Source organism: Mustela nivalis, assembly GCF_964662115.1.
Source record: "Mustela nivalis genome assembly, chromosome: 6".
NCBI lineage: Eukaryota > Metazoa > Chordata > Mammalia > Carnivora > Mustelidae > Mustela > Mustela nivalis.
This window is the reverse complement of record NC_139025.1, coordinates 41,618,978-41,637,002: the sequence shown is the minus strand read 5'-3', so window position 1 is coordinate 41,637,002 and position 18,025 is coordinate 41,618,978. Positions and strand designations below refer to the sequence as shown.

General features: G+C 35.7%; 2 protein-coding genes across 8 annotated transcripts in view; one reads left to right on the top strand and one right to left on the bottom strand.

Moving 5' to 3' along the window:
- Positions 1–18,025, bottom strand: part of TIMM9 (translocase of inner mitochondrial membrane 9) — a 906,959-nt gene that overhangs the window by 820,707 nt on the left and 68,227 nt on the right. For 2 of the 5 annotated variants that reach the window (XR_014312886.1, XR_014312889.1), the window contains exon 6: positions 14,069–14,275. The exons of the other annotated variants lie outside the window; for them this stretch is intronic. The gene's annotated coding sequence lies outside the window, so the exon portion shown is untranslated. Of the gene's footprint in view, positions 1–14,068; positions 14,276–18,025 lie in introns of those variants that run through there. 5 annotated transcript variants of the gene reach the window in all.
- ARID4A (AT-rich interaction domain 4A) overlaps positions 1–18,025 on the top strand; it is a 64,008-nt gene that overhangs the window by 15,002 nt on the left and 30,981 nt on the right. For all 3 annotated transcript variants that reach the window (XM_082735056.1, XM_082735058.1, XM_082735057.1), the window contains exons 8-11: positions 1,211–1,343; positions 6,369–6,448; positions 7,330–7,406; positions 7,812–7,978. In XM_082735056.1, the coding sequence (XP_082591182.1) occupies positions 1,211–1,343; positions 6,369–6,448; positions 7,330–7,406; positions 7,812–7,978 (457 nt within the window). The remainder of the gene's footprint in view (positions 1–1,210; positions 1,344–6,368; positions 6,449–7,329; positions 7,407–7,811; positions 7,979–18,025) is intronic.

The following is an 18,025-nucleotide window of genomic DNA, read 5'->3' as shown; positions in this document are numbered from 1 at the left end:
AGCAGGCTCCCCGCTGAGCAGAGAGCCCGATGCGGGACTTGATCCCAAGACCCTGAGATCATGACCTGAGCCTAAGGCAGCGGCTTAACCCACTGAGCCACCCAGGCGCCCCTATATGATTATTTTTTATTTAATGATAATTTTAATTGGTCAAACCACCTTGAGAGGGTATTGCAAGCATCAGACCTACCTTTAAAAACTTTAAGAATAAGGAAATTCTCTTACATAGTCAATGTATGGTTATCAAATTCAGAAAATTTAACATTAATAGGATAGTATTATCTAATAATAGTATGTAATCCATATTTCAGATTTGCCAGTTGGCCCAATAGTAACCTTTAGAAGCATCCCTTGAATCCAGGATCCAATCCAAGGCCGTGCATTACATTTATTTTATGTGGTTCTTTTTTTTTTTTTTTCTTTTAAGATTTTATTCATTTGAAAGAGAGAGAGCAGAGCCGGAGTGAGAGAGTGAGTGAGCATGAGTAGGGGTGAGGGGCAGAGGAAGAAGCAGACTCCTTGCCGAGCAGGGAGCCCAACATGAGATTTAGTCCCAGGACCCTGAGATGATGACTTGAGTCACAGGCAGATGCTTAACCAGTTGAGTCACCCAGACATCCCTAGTTTATATGGTTCTTAAATCTCCTTTTATCTGGAAAAGTTCTTTGGCTTTTTTTTTTTTTTTTTTTGTCTTTTCATTACCTTGACATTTTTGAAGAGTATAGGCCAGTTTTGTAGATTGCTCACTATGAGTTTGTCTGCTTATTTTATTTTCTAGGTAAGTGAACTTAAACCCTCACATGTTTCTTAATGTGATCTTTTCATAACCCGTTAGGAAATTCGAGTTACATTATCTGGCACCTGGCATACATGAAAAGTAGAAGGACAGTCTTTAAAAAAAAAAATGTACTGGCACAATAAGTAGGTTGTGGTGACATATTTAGACTTTTCTGTCCCAGCTGGTGGTGGGCATAAGAACAAAGTTCAAATCCTGATTTATCTAGTAACGTGGACACAAGAGTTACCATGGATAGCTCAGGACTAGTTTGGGACCAGGGAGGTATCTATCTCTTCAATTTCAATAAGAATGAAGAAACTACTACTCTGGAGTAATCTACATTAGAAATTGAGTTGTACATGTTAAACTCACACCACTCTGTCTCAGCAGTGGCTTATGTGAAGATCCTGATAAAGTTATTCTGACTTTTAGTAATGAAGATGAAAAAGAAGAAGAAAGTAGTGAGGAAGAAGATGAAGATAAGCGACGTCTCAATGATGAATTATTAGGAAAAGTTGTAAGTGTGGCATCTACATCTGAGAAGACTGATTGGTATCCTGCCTTGGTAAGTCATATTTCTTTGCAGAATTAATTAACCATTTAAAATATTTGTTAAAGGGGGTGCCTGGCCAGCTCATTTGGTAAAAACGTGTACATCTTGATTTCAGGGTTGTGAGTTCAAGCCCCACATTGGTGTGGAGCCTAGTTAAAATTTAAATAAATAAACAAGCAAATGTTTAACATGGATTTTTTAAAAATAATTGAAAATATTTTGAAAGTATTACATAAATTTAATTTGGACTTCATTGCTGAGTTGAGCAGTCCTACTTAGGCCCCACATACTTCACTGTCTTCTCTTGTTATTTCTTTCTTTAATTTTCTATAAAGTTGTTTACTGGGATTTTTCAGCTCTCCCTTCAAAATGTGTCCAGTGGTCTCTTCTTATTCCCATTATCATTTTTTACTCACTTTATGGTAATTACCTTATTCCCATTATCATTTTTTACTCACTTTATGGTAATTACCTGTAAGTTCCCTTAACTTGATTCCTGACCTTTTTGCTAAATTCATATTTTTCTAGAATCAATTTTTATAGAGAAATAGTTTTCATATACTAATTTAATCATGATAGTCCCATTCTCAAAAAAAACCACCACAAACCATTCAGTGACTGCCTTATGGATCAATTCTGCATTCTTTCTTTCTTTATTTATTTTTTAAGATTTTATTTATTTGACAGAGAAAGAAAGAGATCACAAGGAGACTGGGCAGAGAGAGAGAGAGGGAAGCAGGCTCCCTGCTGAGCAGAGAGCCCGATGTGGGGCTCGATCCCAGGACCCTGAGATCATGACCCGAGATGAAGGCAGCGGCTTAACCCACTGAGCCACCCAGGCGCCCCCAATTCTGCATTCTTTAGATGGATATCTGAGGCCATCCCAGCTCTTAGTTTGTTTCTCATTTTCAGTGTAAGCTCTGTCCTCGGGTCCTATCTTAACTGCTCCATGTCAGACTTAACTCTTCTAAACCTTTACTCTTGCGTTAAATCAAATCAATTAGTATTTACTGAGGATATGCAGTGAGTTCAGCTCTAAATTTCTTAGAAGAGAGAGAAGTATGAATTTTGTAACACACTGTTCTCAAGAATCTAATTATATATATTTAGAGATTACATAGCTATTAAAGATTGTATAGTCCTTTTTCTTTTTTTCCATGAAGCCTAACACAGGACTTGAACTTATGATTCCTAAGATCAAGACCTGATCTGAGCTTAGGAGTTGGACACTTAACAGACTGAGCCATCCAGGCACCCTTCTGTCATAATTTTTTTTTTTTTTTTAATATTTGTTTGCCAGAGAAAGAGAGAGAGAGAGAGAGCGCGCATGCACACAAGCAGGGGGAGTGGCAGAGGGAGAAGCAGGCTTCCCGCTGAAGAAGGAGCCTGATGTGGGACTTGATCCCAGGACTGTAGGATCACGACCTGAGCTGAAGGCAGACACTTAACCGACTGAGCCACAGAGGCATCCTCTTCTATCATATTTTTTAAAACTTGGTGCAGACAGTAGAGTAGAACAGGGGGTATTGGGGAAAGGAATGGTACACCTACGTTTTGGAAATGGCAAGTCTGATGGGTTGGTAGGGAAATCTAGTCTTTGCTTCCTCAAGGAAGATATGAGAAGAAAAGATGGGCAAGAGAATTATTTCATGAGCGGAATCAATAATACTTGGTAATACTTGTTCTCATTTTCTCCTTTTCCTACTCCTCTCTTAAGATTCAGCTTGAGTCCAACCTTTTCTGCAGTCTCCCCTAACCACTCTAACACAACTGTGCCCCTTCTCTGAATTTTATTTTTTGAATTTTGATATCACGTATATTTCCAAAAACAGTGTTGGCACAAAGCATGTCCCAAATTAGATCCTTTTAAGTACCTAGGCCATTTTTAGAGGTTTTTATGTGCATGTAAGTACATTGTTCAGTTGCTATATATAAGAGATTTACTGTACATAAGAAAAGTCTGGAAATCCTTTGAGCCTTTCAGTCACACAGGCAGATAAGTAAATGGGTTTGGATTCAGAATATTTAGGTTATAATTTGCTACGAGGTTTTTTTTTTTTTTTTTTAATATTTACTTATCTGACAGACAGAGATCACAACTAGGCCGAGAGGCAGGCAGAGAGAGAGAGGGAGAAGCAGTCTCCCTGCTGAGCAGAGAGCCAGATATGGGGCTTGATCCCAGGACCCTGGGATCATGACCTGAGCCAAAAGCAGAGGCTTAACCCACTGAGCCACCCAGGTGCCCCATGTTTTTTTAATTCCTTTATTTACTCAGCAGAATTACTGCTTGCCAAGTGATGTAGAAAATAAAAGTAATACACCAATCTCATTTTTGATCATTTCATAATTTAATGCAGAGAATAATTCAAGTAACTATATATGCAATCGTATATGTTCAACATTAGGACATCTTGTCTTGAGAGATTACATTTATATAAAGGAAACCTAGCACACCTTCATGAAGCTGTTGCTTTTGAACTGAGCCTTGATGGATTTAAAGTTAAACAAAGCTCTTCTAGAGGACTTTCTTAGAGGAAACAAGATAAGTAAAAGCAGAGAAGCAAGGAGTTTGTTCATGGAACTGTTTGCTCTCGGAACCCATTTAGCTAAATATTGGACACAAATAAGGGAATCATAGGAAATAAGACTGGGAAGATAATTTGGATCTAGGCAGAAGAGGGCCATAATTCTGCATAGTATTCTGCAAGAGTAACATCATTTGAGCTGCATATTTTGGAATGTTAATGAGACAGAAGTATGTTGACCAGATTGTTGGAAAGACTAGAAATGGCAGGAATCAATTTGGACGCTAATTTAGTGGTTCACAGGTGAGGTAATTAAGCTCTCTCTGTGCCTATTAATCCTTTAAGACCTGACCTTAAGCCTTTGCTGCCATACCTTTTCCTTTCCTGAGTTGGGTTGAGTCTTCCTAGGTGTTTTCATATTTCCGTACTTACCCTCCATGGTGTTCTTTTTGTGTTTACCTCTCCATTATGCTGTTAGCTCCTTGAGGACAGACACAACTCTGTTATTAGTCTAATAATGACCAGCATCTAGCAGACAAACATTTACTGCCATCTGATGTTAAAACAGCCGATAGGACTGTGAAGAATTTTTCATTAATTATCTGGATATATATGATAGCCATGAGTCCTAATGACTGTTTAAATTTAAATGTAACTTTTTTTTTTTTTTGAAGATTTTATTTATTTATTTGACAGGGAGATAGAGAGCACAAGTATGCAGAGCAGCAGGCAGAGGGAGAGGCAGGCTCTTTGCTGACCAAGGAGCCCAACGCAGGGTTTGATCCCAGGAGCCTGGGATCATGACCTGAGCCAAAGGCAGTCACTTAACTGACTGAGCCACCCAGGTGCCCCTAAATATAATTGTAACTTAATTAAAATTAAACAGAATTAAAAATTCAGTCTCTAAGTTGCACTAGCCACATTCAGGTGCTTAGCAGTGCACCTACAGAACATTTCCATCATTGCATAAAGTTCTGTGGATAGTGCTAGGTTGTAGCAGAGGAGCTGGTGTTAGGGATGATAATGAGCAGATAAATTTCACAGTTTATTAGTAGACTAATTTTTTTAAAACATTAAGTGCTTTAAAAAGTATATAGTGATTAGCTATTTACTAATGTTAAGACATTTGTTATTTTTTTTTTAAAGATTTTATTTATTTATTTGATAGATAGAGGTCACAAGTAGGCAGAGAGGCAGGCAGAGAGAGAGAGAGAGGAGGAAGCAGGCTCCCTGTTGAGCAGAGAGTCCGATGTGGGGCTCGATCCCAGGACCCTGGGATCATGACCTGAGCTGAGGGCAGAGGCTTTAACCCACTGAGCCACCCAGGTGCCCCAGACATTTGTTATTTTTAAAAATTAAGAAATTAGGGGCATCATCACTGGAGAGCCTGCTTCCCCCCCTCTCTCTCTGGCTGCCTCTCTGCCTACTTCTGATCTCTCTCTGTCAAATAAATAAATAAAATCTTAAAAAAAAAAGTTAAGAAATTAAGAAGTTCTTAGGGGATGCCTGGGTGGCTTGGTCATTAAGCTGCTGCCTTCACCTTAGGCCATGATCCTAGGGTCCAGGGATCAAGCTGCTCATCAGGCTCCCTGCTCAGCGGGGAGCCTGCTTCTCCCTCCCTCTCCACCCCCTGCTTTTCTCTCTGGCTTTCTCTCTCTCTGTCAAATAAATAAATAAATAAAATCTTTTTAAAAAGAAAAAAGTTATTACTCAGATTTTCTTTGATTTGTTTTCATTACTAAAATTTGTAATGCTCTGGTAAGAAAGGGAACTTAAGTGTTTTTTTTAGAACCTAGGTGTTTGAACAAACAGGATTTCAAAACAGTTCTTGATTGAAATGTATTTTTAAAACATTATAATACGTTGGAATACCTGGGTGGCTCAGAGTCTTAATTTTGGCTCAGGTTATGATCTCAGGGTCCTAAGATTGAGCCCCGAGTTGGGCTTTGTGCTCAGCGTGGAGTCTGCCTGAGATTCTTTCTCTCACTGTCTTACCCCCATGGCCCTCCTCCACCTCACACATACTCTCTTTCTTTCTCTCTCTCTCTAAATAAATAAAATCTTAAAAAAAATCATATTCCACATTTTCATCAAGGATCATATATTTTACTTTTTGGACAATAAATACATAGCTTAGAATAAATCCTAATTTTTTGAAGTGGTGGTCACATTGTAATTTATATTGTATAATGTTATGACTGAATAAATTTAATATCTAGAAAACCAGTGTACTAAATAATAAAAATAAAAAAAAAGGTAGCCTTCTTTTTTAAGTAGCTCATTTTAAGTAGCTCATGGTCTTTATAAAATAATAAAAGCAAATAAAATAAAAAAGAAGCCTTCTTTTTTAAATAGCTCATTTATAATGGAAATTACTGACAATGAAACTATTTCTTACAAAAGGTAATCCATTTGAGAAATGAAGGGGATCCGGAATTATTCTTTTCAAAAACTTATATGTTTTTTTAGCAAGGGAAATTAGGAACCAATCTGTTATTTTTTTTTATTTCAGGTAATATCTCCCAGCTGTAATGATGACATCACAGTGAAAAAAGACCAGTGTTTAGTTCGATCGTTTCTCGATTCTAAATTGTGAGTCACTTACTAGTGTTACATTGGGAGAAAGAAAATGAAAGCACAGTGATAAACTCTTCCACAGTCCAAGCTTTATTTTTAAAAGTCTGATCATTTCATGAACTGAGAAGTCATTACATAATATGGTTTACTTTTTGTAATGTAAGTTACTTTTTCTGAAAAATTTTATATAAACACTGAACAATATGTGAGAATAATATTTTAAAAGTTTCATTAAGCATGGTATTGGTTTTCTCTTCAATTGTAAAAATTTGGTATTTTTATTATGTATACTATTTCATATGATGAATGATGAAATTTACTTTTCATAGAATTTTCTTAGAATATTACTAAAATAATTATTTTGACTTTTTTCCTGATTAAGTCACATTTTTAGAAACTTTAATTTCTAAATTAAGCAGTGTGTGTGTGTGTGTGTGTGTGTGTCTAGAGAGAGATGTAATTCTCTAGAAAATTTAACATATTTTACAGTGATAAAAATATTTTGATATTACCTTCTATTAATTTTTTTTTAACTAAACTGAATAGTAAATTTAAGAAATAACAAAAGTCAAAATAGACATTGTGGCTTCTATAAGGAAAATACCATGCTGGTATAAGGTACCCCATACCGTGTGTAGGAAGGTTGCATAGATTAAAGTATTATAAATGTGGGGCTTCAGATTAGTGTATTTTGATTATATGAATCTTAAGAATTAAGATGGTAGTTTTTTGCCCTCCTGCCCTTTATTAAGGATTAGGACATACATGGTCTTTATAAAACATAGGCAAAATAATTTTGATTTTGAGGTTTATATTTTTCTATGTGTTAATATTATTTAAGTGATCATTTTTATTTAATAATGGTTTCCCTTCCCTTTATTCTTCTCTGTAATTAGTTATTCTATAGCAAGAAAAGATATCAAGGAAGTAGATATTCTCAGTCTACCTGAATCTGAGCTCTCTGCTAAACCAGGTAAAATAGGAATGACTCATTCCATTATTTCATGATGTGGCTTTAAATGGCAAATAGTGACTAAACCAAGACTGAATATTCTCTGGTGCCATTTTTGTTGTTTAGAGGTCATATCTACTCTTATTTGATGGCTATTTTTTTAATTTTAAAATATTTTATTTGTAATTTTTAAGTAAGTTAAATTTTTCATGTTTTACCATTAATTTTTTTAACAGTATCTTCTAGAGTAATAATAAACATTAATATAACATAATGACTCAGATATATTGAAGTCTACTGTATCATTTTACAAGGGACAGCTGAATTTGATCCAAATCTTCTGACTCTGAATGTTATTCTATTATTCTATGTTGCTAATTCTATTATTCTATGTGTGCTATGTTGCTAATAACTGTTTATTCTTAGGGCTACAGAAAGCAAGCATCTTCTTAAAAACTAGAATTGTTCCTGATAATTGGAAAATGGATATAAGTGAAATCCTTGAATCATCCAGTAGTGATGATGAAGATGGTCCAGCTGAAGAAAATGATGAAGAGAAGGAAAAGGAGGCCAAAAAGGAAGAAGATGAGGTGGTAGGTGAAATTTTATGTTTGTGACATAAAGTCATTTTAATACTTTAACTATTACTGCCTTTATATTTTTCTCATTTAGATGCTCTATATTATTTGTTTCTGCCTTTTTCTAGCTCACATTGATTTGGTGATTTTTTTGGATTCTAACTTAGTGGGTAAATCAGAACCAATTTTTTTAGCATACAAAGAACTTTTCAGGTTAAATAATCAGTACAAACTTTTCAAACAACCATGGAGAAAAGAAATATAACTTTTAGGTATATTAAATGTGTTAACTCATTTGATAATTGTTACCATGTGGAATAACTAGTACTATCCTACTTTAAAGGTGGGGAAAGTGAAGGTTACAAAGGTTAAGTTACTTTCCCAAGGTTGCACCGCTTACATGTGGAAAATAAGGATTTGAACCCAGATCTGATCTGTCTGAATTTAGAAACCTTACCTCTTTCAGATATTTTATAGTATCTCAGGAACAGTGGGGATTAAAAACCTACCCAAACTGAAAGAATATTTCATTGACAGTTTGATAAATCATACAAAAGAGATTGTTTTTATAAGTGCTAATAGGTTATTTGGTAATATTATGTCATTTAGGATATATATCTATAAATGTAAGAAATTATTCATGGACTGCCAACATCATAGCATATATGAATATTGTTGTCTATTTATACAGCAATGTTTTGTCAAGTGGGATAAACTGGTAGTATATTTTTTGGTTGTTATGAGGTAAAGAGACCTAGGGACAGACAAAGAGAATGAGTTTACCAAAAAGAAGACCTATTTGAGCATGAAAAATAATTTGCTTAGAAAACGTGGAATGCTTGTTTCTGTTTTACATATACAATTATGAATTTATGAAATAAAATGAGTATACTTGTATGTGATGAAGGGCATGTGGTATTTCTTTCCTTTTACTTCCCCTGCAGTATTTGGTTTTTTGCACTCTGAAATCAGAATGGCGGTTCATACTTACAGGCTGCCTACAGAGTTGCCATAGTAACGTGCTGTTGGTTTTAAGTGAGCATGCTCGGAAAGACAGGAAGGTTTAGCAGAGGCTTGGCAGGTTGCCAATGGAGGTTTGCCAGATGCTTTGAAATGGGCTGTCTTTCTTTTCCTTTCATGTAATGTCTGATTTTTATGTGGAAGAGAATGTAAGTAGTGCTGTATAACCCTGCGGATGCTATGCCCTAAGAGGGAAAGCAAATATTTGCAAGTCAGACTGAAAAATGTTCAGACACTGTACTGATTAAGTAGAAGGGGAATCTAACCATTTTGCATTTGAAAGAAAATGCAGCATATAGGTAAGATTTTTTTTCTAAAATATATTTAGTTACCATTTTGATTGCCAAAAACGGGGTTAGATAAGAATTTAGGTGTTGATGATGTGGCTAATAATGGTAGGGCTCATAACCAAGCGTAATTGTTTCTTGTAAAAGAGACAGTAGGAGTCTATTTTTAGAATATCAGAGGATGAAGGCTCTTTTTCTGAAACATAAGATAGATTTTGAAATGAAAATGATAATGAGACAGTTGGGCAGAATTCAGGATTTAAAGTCTAAATATTAAATGTGATTTTTGTATTTTATCTGTATTTATTTATAGATTATATGTTTTCAGGATAAAATAGGCCACATTTTCAGGGTGTGAACTGTTGCAGTCTGGTTTTGCTTTTTTTTTTTTTTTTTTTTTTTTTAAGAATTAGCATTAGTTAGGATCTGATATTGACAAAGATTGAGAAAAGATTAGTTTATTTTTGCTAAGACTTTTAATTGGTGTCCCTTTTACAATGCATTTTCTTTACTCCCCACCCCCCAAAAAGCAAACCCTGAAATTTTAAACAAAGAGAGTTAAAAGAGCTTTGTAGTAAGATTGGAAAAGATGGCTATAAAATAGTAAATAGTAAATAGTGTTCTTCTTACAGCTATTAATTTCATAAAACTCACAGCGTTTTATTCAAGCTGTTAGTAAATGTTAGTAAAAAGGAAGAGCAAAGGCAAGCTCTGTTACCTATTGTTTGCAGGTAATAAGTAAAGAAATTTAAAAAGGTAAGGACCTTTGTAAGGGATAGTATCTTCTTAAAATGTGTTACTTAAATTATGAACCTGTTAAAATTAAGTGGAAAAGAATGCTTTTCATCTACTGAAAAATAAAAGTAGGATTACCACATTTAGGCACTGAGTTGTCTGTTAAATTATTTTCCAGATGGCCAATTTCATAGCATCTACTTTATTGAATTACTTGACAGGAACTAATTCCTCTTTTTTTCTGGCAATAGAGGTAGATTTCTTGAGTGAGATTTTGGTTGCTTTAGAAGAAAAAAAAAATCAGTTGCATTTCTTGCCCTTGGATTTAAGATTTAGTTGCTGAATCATTCTAATTTGTCTTGCACAGTAATTTTTAAAGATTTAATGTATTGATAAACTGAAAAGCAGTTTAGTCTATATTATAACAAAGGAAAAAAAGTGGGTCTGGTATAAAATTAATTAAAGTCTGATAAGCCAGGGCCTACCTGGCTTAGTCATTACAGGCCTTTACCACATAGGTGAGGCTAAGCTGTTGTATTACATTGTAGATCATATTCTTCCTGAAATGTAGTAATGTGTGCTTTCATGAGAATTTATTGTTGCTTTATAATGATAAAAAAGCTCTTTAACATTGTGTAAGCCACCATAACAGGACTTTAGCTTGTCATTTGCTGTTTGTAAATTTTATGCAGTAGAATCATACAAGTGTTAGATACTTCTGCAGTGTTAATGGACGGTGGACATTGTTTTTATGTTTAATGCTTTGAGTACCCTAAAATAGCCTAAATAAGATTTGAGATTCATGGCTTTACGTGGAGGAGCATCTTTTTTACTTAATATTATTTCAAATTCCTAAGCAGTTGTAGTTCAGGATTGGAATATAAGAAATATGTTTCATACGGTTACTGGGTAGGAAAAGACCTGATAGTCTGACAGGAAGTAGGTCCAATCTATATTGAGGACTGTAAATTTTAACCTGTTGGTAATTATATTGAGAAAAAGGCCCTGGAGAATATTTTTGTAGGCATCACTTAAATGTCTTTTGTTAGGAAAATCTTATATTAGAAAAGATAACACTGATTTCCTTTTGAGCTTTGAAATTGAAAAGTCCATGTAAACGTAAGTAATTGTGTTTATTCATAAATTATTCATTTATTCCTTATATTCACGTTGGATGAATATAGGAGAGTTGTCTAAGGATAAAGTGAATAGGTGAAGACATTTAGGGGGATTTGACTAGTTGCAGCCCTTCTGTCCTTTGAGTTTGCTATACGTAGCCTTATGTTTTGGGCCCTTACAAAAATCTCTTCTAATTTCATATTTAGTAATGAATGTAAGAATTTAGTGCATTTTTATAAGAGATGCTCTTTTTTTTTGTTTAGAAGTACTGACACCCATTTCTTCAATCTTTTAATTTTCTGGGGAATCACTATTATATCTGTTACTAGGATTAAATTCCACTATTACAAAAATCAGAGTGCTTTTGTTTTTTTATTTATGGAAACTGGGATTTTTTCTTATATGTAAATCAAGTGTTATTTGTATTTATGTTGTCTTGTAAAGGCATTTATTAGTGATCTTTCAAGATCACTTTGGGTAAAAGCCTACAGAAAATGCTTGATAACCCAGGAAAATTATGCTAAATCAATAAAAATTAAAGAAAAATTTAAAGGTAATATTAGCATTTTAGGTATATCTAGTAACTCCAGCTGTTAATCATGTTTCTAAGCAGATTCTATAAAGTCAATTTTCAATGAATAATTGAGATTTTTACTTTCGTTCAAATATAATAATTTATTTGCAAAAGTCTTTAAGTTTAGCCTATTGGACAAGCAAACAAAAATGTCCTAATGTGTTTAGCAAGACCCTTCTTTACAGAATCAGTATAAGACCAACCAAATGAGGTTCACTTAATCAGATTAATGAGGATTGCACATTTGTATACACAATTGTAGCTTTATTTTTATGTATTTACAAAAAGTCACTTCTCAAATCAAATTATTTCATAGTTGTGGTAGCATGAAAGAGGGTTGACTGAATATAAAGCCTTAGATGTGATAGTGTCCAAAGCATAGCTTGATGATTAGAATGTGTGTACCTTTTCAAGTAGGGGGGAAAATGATTAGTCTTAGTCAAGTCTGTTATAATACAAGAGTCCTATAATAATTTGTTTTAGGCAGATGGTTGTTGAAATGTTCAGCGAAATTAAAAAAGTGTCTTACCACATGATGAATATATCATGCCATCTTATGTATTCCCTGAAATTTTCTGTTTCAGTGTACACAGCAGGGAAGAATGATACCACTGTAAATTTTATGACTACCAACTTTTGTTGAACCTTCAACACCATCAGTCAATTCCCAGTTTCTATAATCAAATCACTGTGTCCTCCAACTCTGCCCCAGTCCACTCCTACTTCAGAAAGAAACCAGGACTGTCCAGCTGGGATCATGCACTACACTTCACTTGCCTGTTCTCCTTCCCTGAAGTACAGTTGACGATATGTTGCTCTCTTCTATATGATGAGTCCCTCAGTTTATGCTCTGGATCTCATTCTCTTTTTTCTTATCTTAAATTATGAACCAACACTTCTTTCCAGAATCTTTAACCTGTTCTGTTGTTTCCTTCTCATCAGTTTTTAAGAACCTGCTTCCATCTCTCCCAGCCTTCTGACATCCCCTCCAGATACTGTCCTCTGTCCTGGCCCTTATAACCAGATTACTCAGTTACATCCAATGTTATATTTCCCAACCTCCTGTTCACTCTTAATTCACTGTATTGTGTCTTGTACTCCCACCTCAACTAAAACAGCCAGTGACCTTCAACAAATTTTCTGTACTAAATCCAAAAAATTTTTATCATGATCTCATTTGACTTCTTAGCAGTATTCAACATTTTTGACATGCCTACCACCTTTTTCAGTCACCTGACATCCATGACATTACATTTTTTTTCTAGTTTACTTCCTAATTAAATGATATAGTGACTCCAAATCTATATGTACATCAAAGAGGTCTCTTCTTAGCCCCACACTTATATTAACTGCTAATGAGGCTTATTTTGTAAGAACTCAAACTCAACATGTACAAGAACTGTTTTCATTTTCCCCCTGAAACTGGTCCTTCTCATGGTTGTCCCTAATTTATTTGAACAGAAGCATGGTCCACCAATTATCCAAACCAGATATATGGCGGTCATTTTAATCCTCCCACTCTTGCCCCTCTAACCAATGAGACACCAGATCTTTCTTCTGCTACCTGATAGCTTTCAGGATTACCCACTTCCCTGTTTATACTCTCTGCCACCTTAGTCCAAGCACTATTCTCCTTTACTTGCACGACTGCAGTGGTAACCTTCCCATGTCCCTGCTGGCCTCCTCCAGTCTTTTCTCTGCACTGAACCTAAGCAGATTTTTTTAAATGAGAACTCTCAATGTGATTCTCCTGGAATAAATTGATTTTAAGGCATAGAAGTAGTAGTATTTATTCTTTTATAGTGAAATACTTCTAAAACATTTTATCATGTCACCTCTTTCTAAAAGTAGTACACTGGACATTATTTACCTTCATATTTACTCAAGATGTAATTATGGTAGTTTTTTAATGCAGTACTGTCATGGCTTTTAACCCTTATCCTAAATGATCAATGCCTATTAAGATTGTGAATTTTCTCTGTTTCCTTTCCTCTAAAATCTATATTGTCAACTGATCATTTTTACATACGATAACTTTCTGAGCAGTTTAGAATTCTACTTGTTGCACAGGGCTTTACTGTTAGTCTAGGGGGAGTCATTTTGGCTAATGGATCGCCAGAGTTACCAGAGTTAATGTTACGGGTTTTTTTTCTCTTTTTAATTTAAGTTTTCAGTTTACGTTTTCTTTTCTTTCTTTTTAAAAGAATTTTTAAAATTTATTTGGCAGAGATAGCATAAGTAGGGGAGAGGGAGAAGCAGGCTCCCTGCTGAGCAGGGAGCCCAACATGGGGCTGGATCCTAGGATTCTGGGATCATGACCTGGGCCGAAGGCAGATGCTTAACCAACTGAGTCACCCAGGCACCCCTAAGTTTTCTCTTTCTTTCTTTCTTTTTTTAAAGATTTTATTTATTTGACAGAAAGAGACTCAGCAAGAGAAGGAATACAAGCAGGGGAGTGGGAGAGGGAGAAGGAGGCTTCCCGCTGAGCAGGGAGCCCGATATGGGACTTGGTCCCAGGACCCTGGGATCATGACCTTAACTGAAGGCAGATGCTAAACAACTGAGCCACCCAGGCACCTCTAAGTTTTCTTTCTAAATTTAGGCTCTCATTTGTTATATTTTACTGAGGTGTTAGGACAAGAAAATATATGTTATACCAAAGCATATGTCATCAGTAAGATGTGGCTTTCGTTATACCACAATTAAAATATTTAGCTTTTGTAGGGGAGAGAAACAGGTAAAGATGCCCACACCAAATAATGTTCTCAGCTTAGTTTTGGAGACTCAGTGACTTTTAAAGATAGTTTACTGAATCCTCACAACAGGATTTTTTATGAGTGATGAAATGGAGGTGTAGAGACATTACATAAGTTTTCACAGACCTTTAAAATTTTTTTCTCTTCTCTCTATTGTAAGGTCTGAGAAAACAGTGGATGTCAGGCTTTTTGTTTGTTTTAGTCTTTTCCTTTTCCCACCAACATACATATCCATCAACTACCTCAGAGCTTGGCTAATATTAAACCTTGATTAAACAGTTTCTGAATAAATGAATGAGTGTGGACCTTGCAGTTATCCTAACATACTGCTATTTGAAACAAAGTGTTGGAAGATTTGTTGTAAGACTCCAGAAAGTTCACTTTGGAAGAACTCCCAGAATAAGTTATCTACCATCCCTTCGTAATATATGCTTTATTTTTTCTATAGGCAATCCTATATATTTCCTTACATAATTTTATAAGCTTTTAAATTAATTCTTTTTGGCTTAAGCTACTTTGGAATACTTTTCTGCCACTTGCAATAAAGGTTCTTGACTGATACTCCTCTTCCTTTGTATCTTGTCCCAATTATTTCCCCCTCCAATCCATTCTTCACAAAGTTCCTGCTAGAAACCCTTTAATGCTCTCAGCACCAACGGGACGATTAGGTCTTTTATTGTAGCCCCTTACTAGTTCGGCCCTTAATAGTTTAACCTGTGTCCACTTTCAGTTCTCTCTGCCTCTATTCTCCAGCAATATGTAACTTTTTTTTAACACCCCACCTCCCCCCATATACACACCTTTAGATGTTGCTCAGAAACTGTTTGTTGAGTTTTCAGGTATATTTCATTAAGTATCACTCTTCTGTTGCCCATTCCTTTAAACAGGATTAAATATAGTAGGGCAAATAAAAGGAAGACCGAATAAACTCAGTGGTATAAAACAGCTGAGATTTAAAGAATCCAAAAAGAATCTACATAGAATCCAAGATTTCTGTGTAGGAACAAATAGCAGCTCTGCTTGAGTTAAGGTTTGGTATGACCTGTAAATGTTCTGTGCATTTACCCCAGTCATAAATTGTTCTAGCATTTATTGCATGGTTTAAAAAAAATCAGTATGGCTATTTGGTGTGTTCCAGACTTAGGGTTGGCTACAATAAAAGCATGAGCAGAGCTGCTGGTGTGACTGCTTCTTTTGTGCCCGTCCCCCAGCCCAGGGGCAGCTGCCAAGTTGCGTCTTTGGTTGTGCTTCTCATGGTGCTTGGTTCTGCAGAGTGCAGCTAGGTGCCCTCCATCCTCAGCCATTCTTATTTTTTTCTTTTCTCGGACCCCTGTTCAATTTATATTATGATTAAGGCTAGCTCTGAAACTCAGCAAATGTAAATTAATCGAAGAAAATCTCCCCAGTTTATTTTCACAGACATTGTTTTCATTCACATACTAACAGAATGTTTTAGCTAAATGCCAATCCCTGGTGATAAAATTGTGGGTAAAGTAGGCATGTCTTTAACCTTTCGAGCCCTTACAATGTGTGGGAACCTTCAAGATTATAAACATGAGTAATTTAGACTTAAAAAGAATCTCAGCATTTACTCCTCTCTCTCTTTCTCCTTCTGGAGTAGGGGGTCATCTTTCCATCATCAGAGAGCAAGACTAATCCAAGCATTGATCCTCTTCCTTGTGGATTCTTACAGTCACTTTCCTTTCCCTTCCAATCCATCAAGCTCATTATTGGTAGAGAGCTTTTAAAACACAAATCTAATATAATTCCTCTTCAGCTCTCTCAGATTCCAGTTCTGATTCTCTAGCATATCATTAGAAAGTGCTTTCTTAATCACAGCCTGCCTTTGCTGGCCTCCTGTTTATGCTGTTTGCTCTAGCTCCTGGGCTCTCTACTCTTCACATTTTAAGGCTTTCCCTAATATAACCACTATCACTCCGTCTCCAGCAGAACCGCTGACCCCCATCCTATATTCTTGTATGTATTTTGCGACACTTTTAATGTTGTATTATGTAGGCTTGTTTTTCATTGCTGCATCCTCTGCTAGACTCAGGGTCAAAAGTAGAAAGTAGGTCTTCTCATTTTCAACACAGTACTTTTGTATATTCTTCCCTGCCTCATGGTTGCCATCAATAAATGTCTGAAGTGAATTTGAAGATACAGTTTCCAAAGTCAGAAAATTCATAATTTACTAATATATATAGATAGATGTACAACTACATATATAACACTAGGTAGTATATATTGATGCTAAATAAAATTATAAATTTCTTAAAATTATGATCTTGTCATCCTTCTTCCATATCCTTAATCCTGTTCTCCACCCTGGCATTTTACTGGGTACATAATTCCTCTTCAAATACTTAACTGAATGCAGGGAAGAAGGCATATCAGGAGTCTAGTGGACTTTACCTCTTACTATTACAAGCTTCTCTTACTCTAAAGCCCTTTAAGAATGGAACACCTTCTGGTTATTGACCAGGAGAGAGATGCCATAGGTATGAAGGTACCATGAACAGGGGCACCTGGCTGGCTCAGTCAGTAGAGCATGCAACTCTTGATCTTGGGATAGTGAGTTTTAGCCGCACATTGGGCATAGAGATTACTTAAAAAAAAAGAAATCTTTAAAAATAGAGAACTTTTGGGGGTGCCTGGGTGGCTCAGTGGGTTAAAGCCTCTGCCTTCAGCTCAGGTCATGATTCCAAGATCCTGGGATGGAGCCCCACATCAGGCTCTCTGCTCAGCAGGGAGCCTGCTTCCTCCTCCTCTCTCTCTCTCTCTCTCTCTCTCTCTCTGCTTCTCTGACTACTTGTGATCTCTGTCTGTCAAATAAATGGATCTTTTAAAATAGAGGACTTTGCATTTAAAAATACCATGAACAGAGAAAGTAAAATAATATCTGAAATAATATTTGAAATGGTTCTTGGGGGGCACCTGGGTGGCTCAGTGGGTTAAGCCGCTGCCTTCGGCTCAGGTCATGATCTCAGGGTCCTGGGATCGAGTCCCGCATCGGGCTCTCTGCTCAGCTGGGAGCCTGCTTCTCTCTCTCTCTCTCTGCCTGCCTCTCTGCCTACTTGTGATCTCTGTCAAATAAATAATAAAAAAAAAATTAAAAAAAAAAAAAAAGAAATGGTTCTTGGGCTAGTGGCTTATTTTTTTCTTTTTTGAGTTAACTCATTGGTCGTTGTTCTAATTACCTTGCAAAAGCGAGACTTTTTAAATTCACAAGGGGAAAAAATTGCCATCTTTTGATTGGAACATTTAGTGATGACCCCTGTTGACTTCATATTGCTAATCTGTGAGGCTTAGAACTTTGACTTAGTTTCTTTGTATTTGTTAAAATTCAAAGTACTCCAGTGCTGTAAATCATTCTGAATGAATGTACTAAAAGATTTTATTCTCTTTCCCTTGATTGCCTCATGGTTTTTTAAATTATATATTTTAATCAACTGCGTGTTCATTGACTCTGGCTGCTGTATTTTAGCAATTAAAATTCTTAATACATGATTTTAAAGGACCTGTTGCTCTCTGGATGGTGAATACTCTATTGGCTGACAGTTAATTTTGCTTT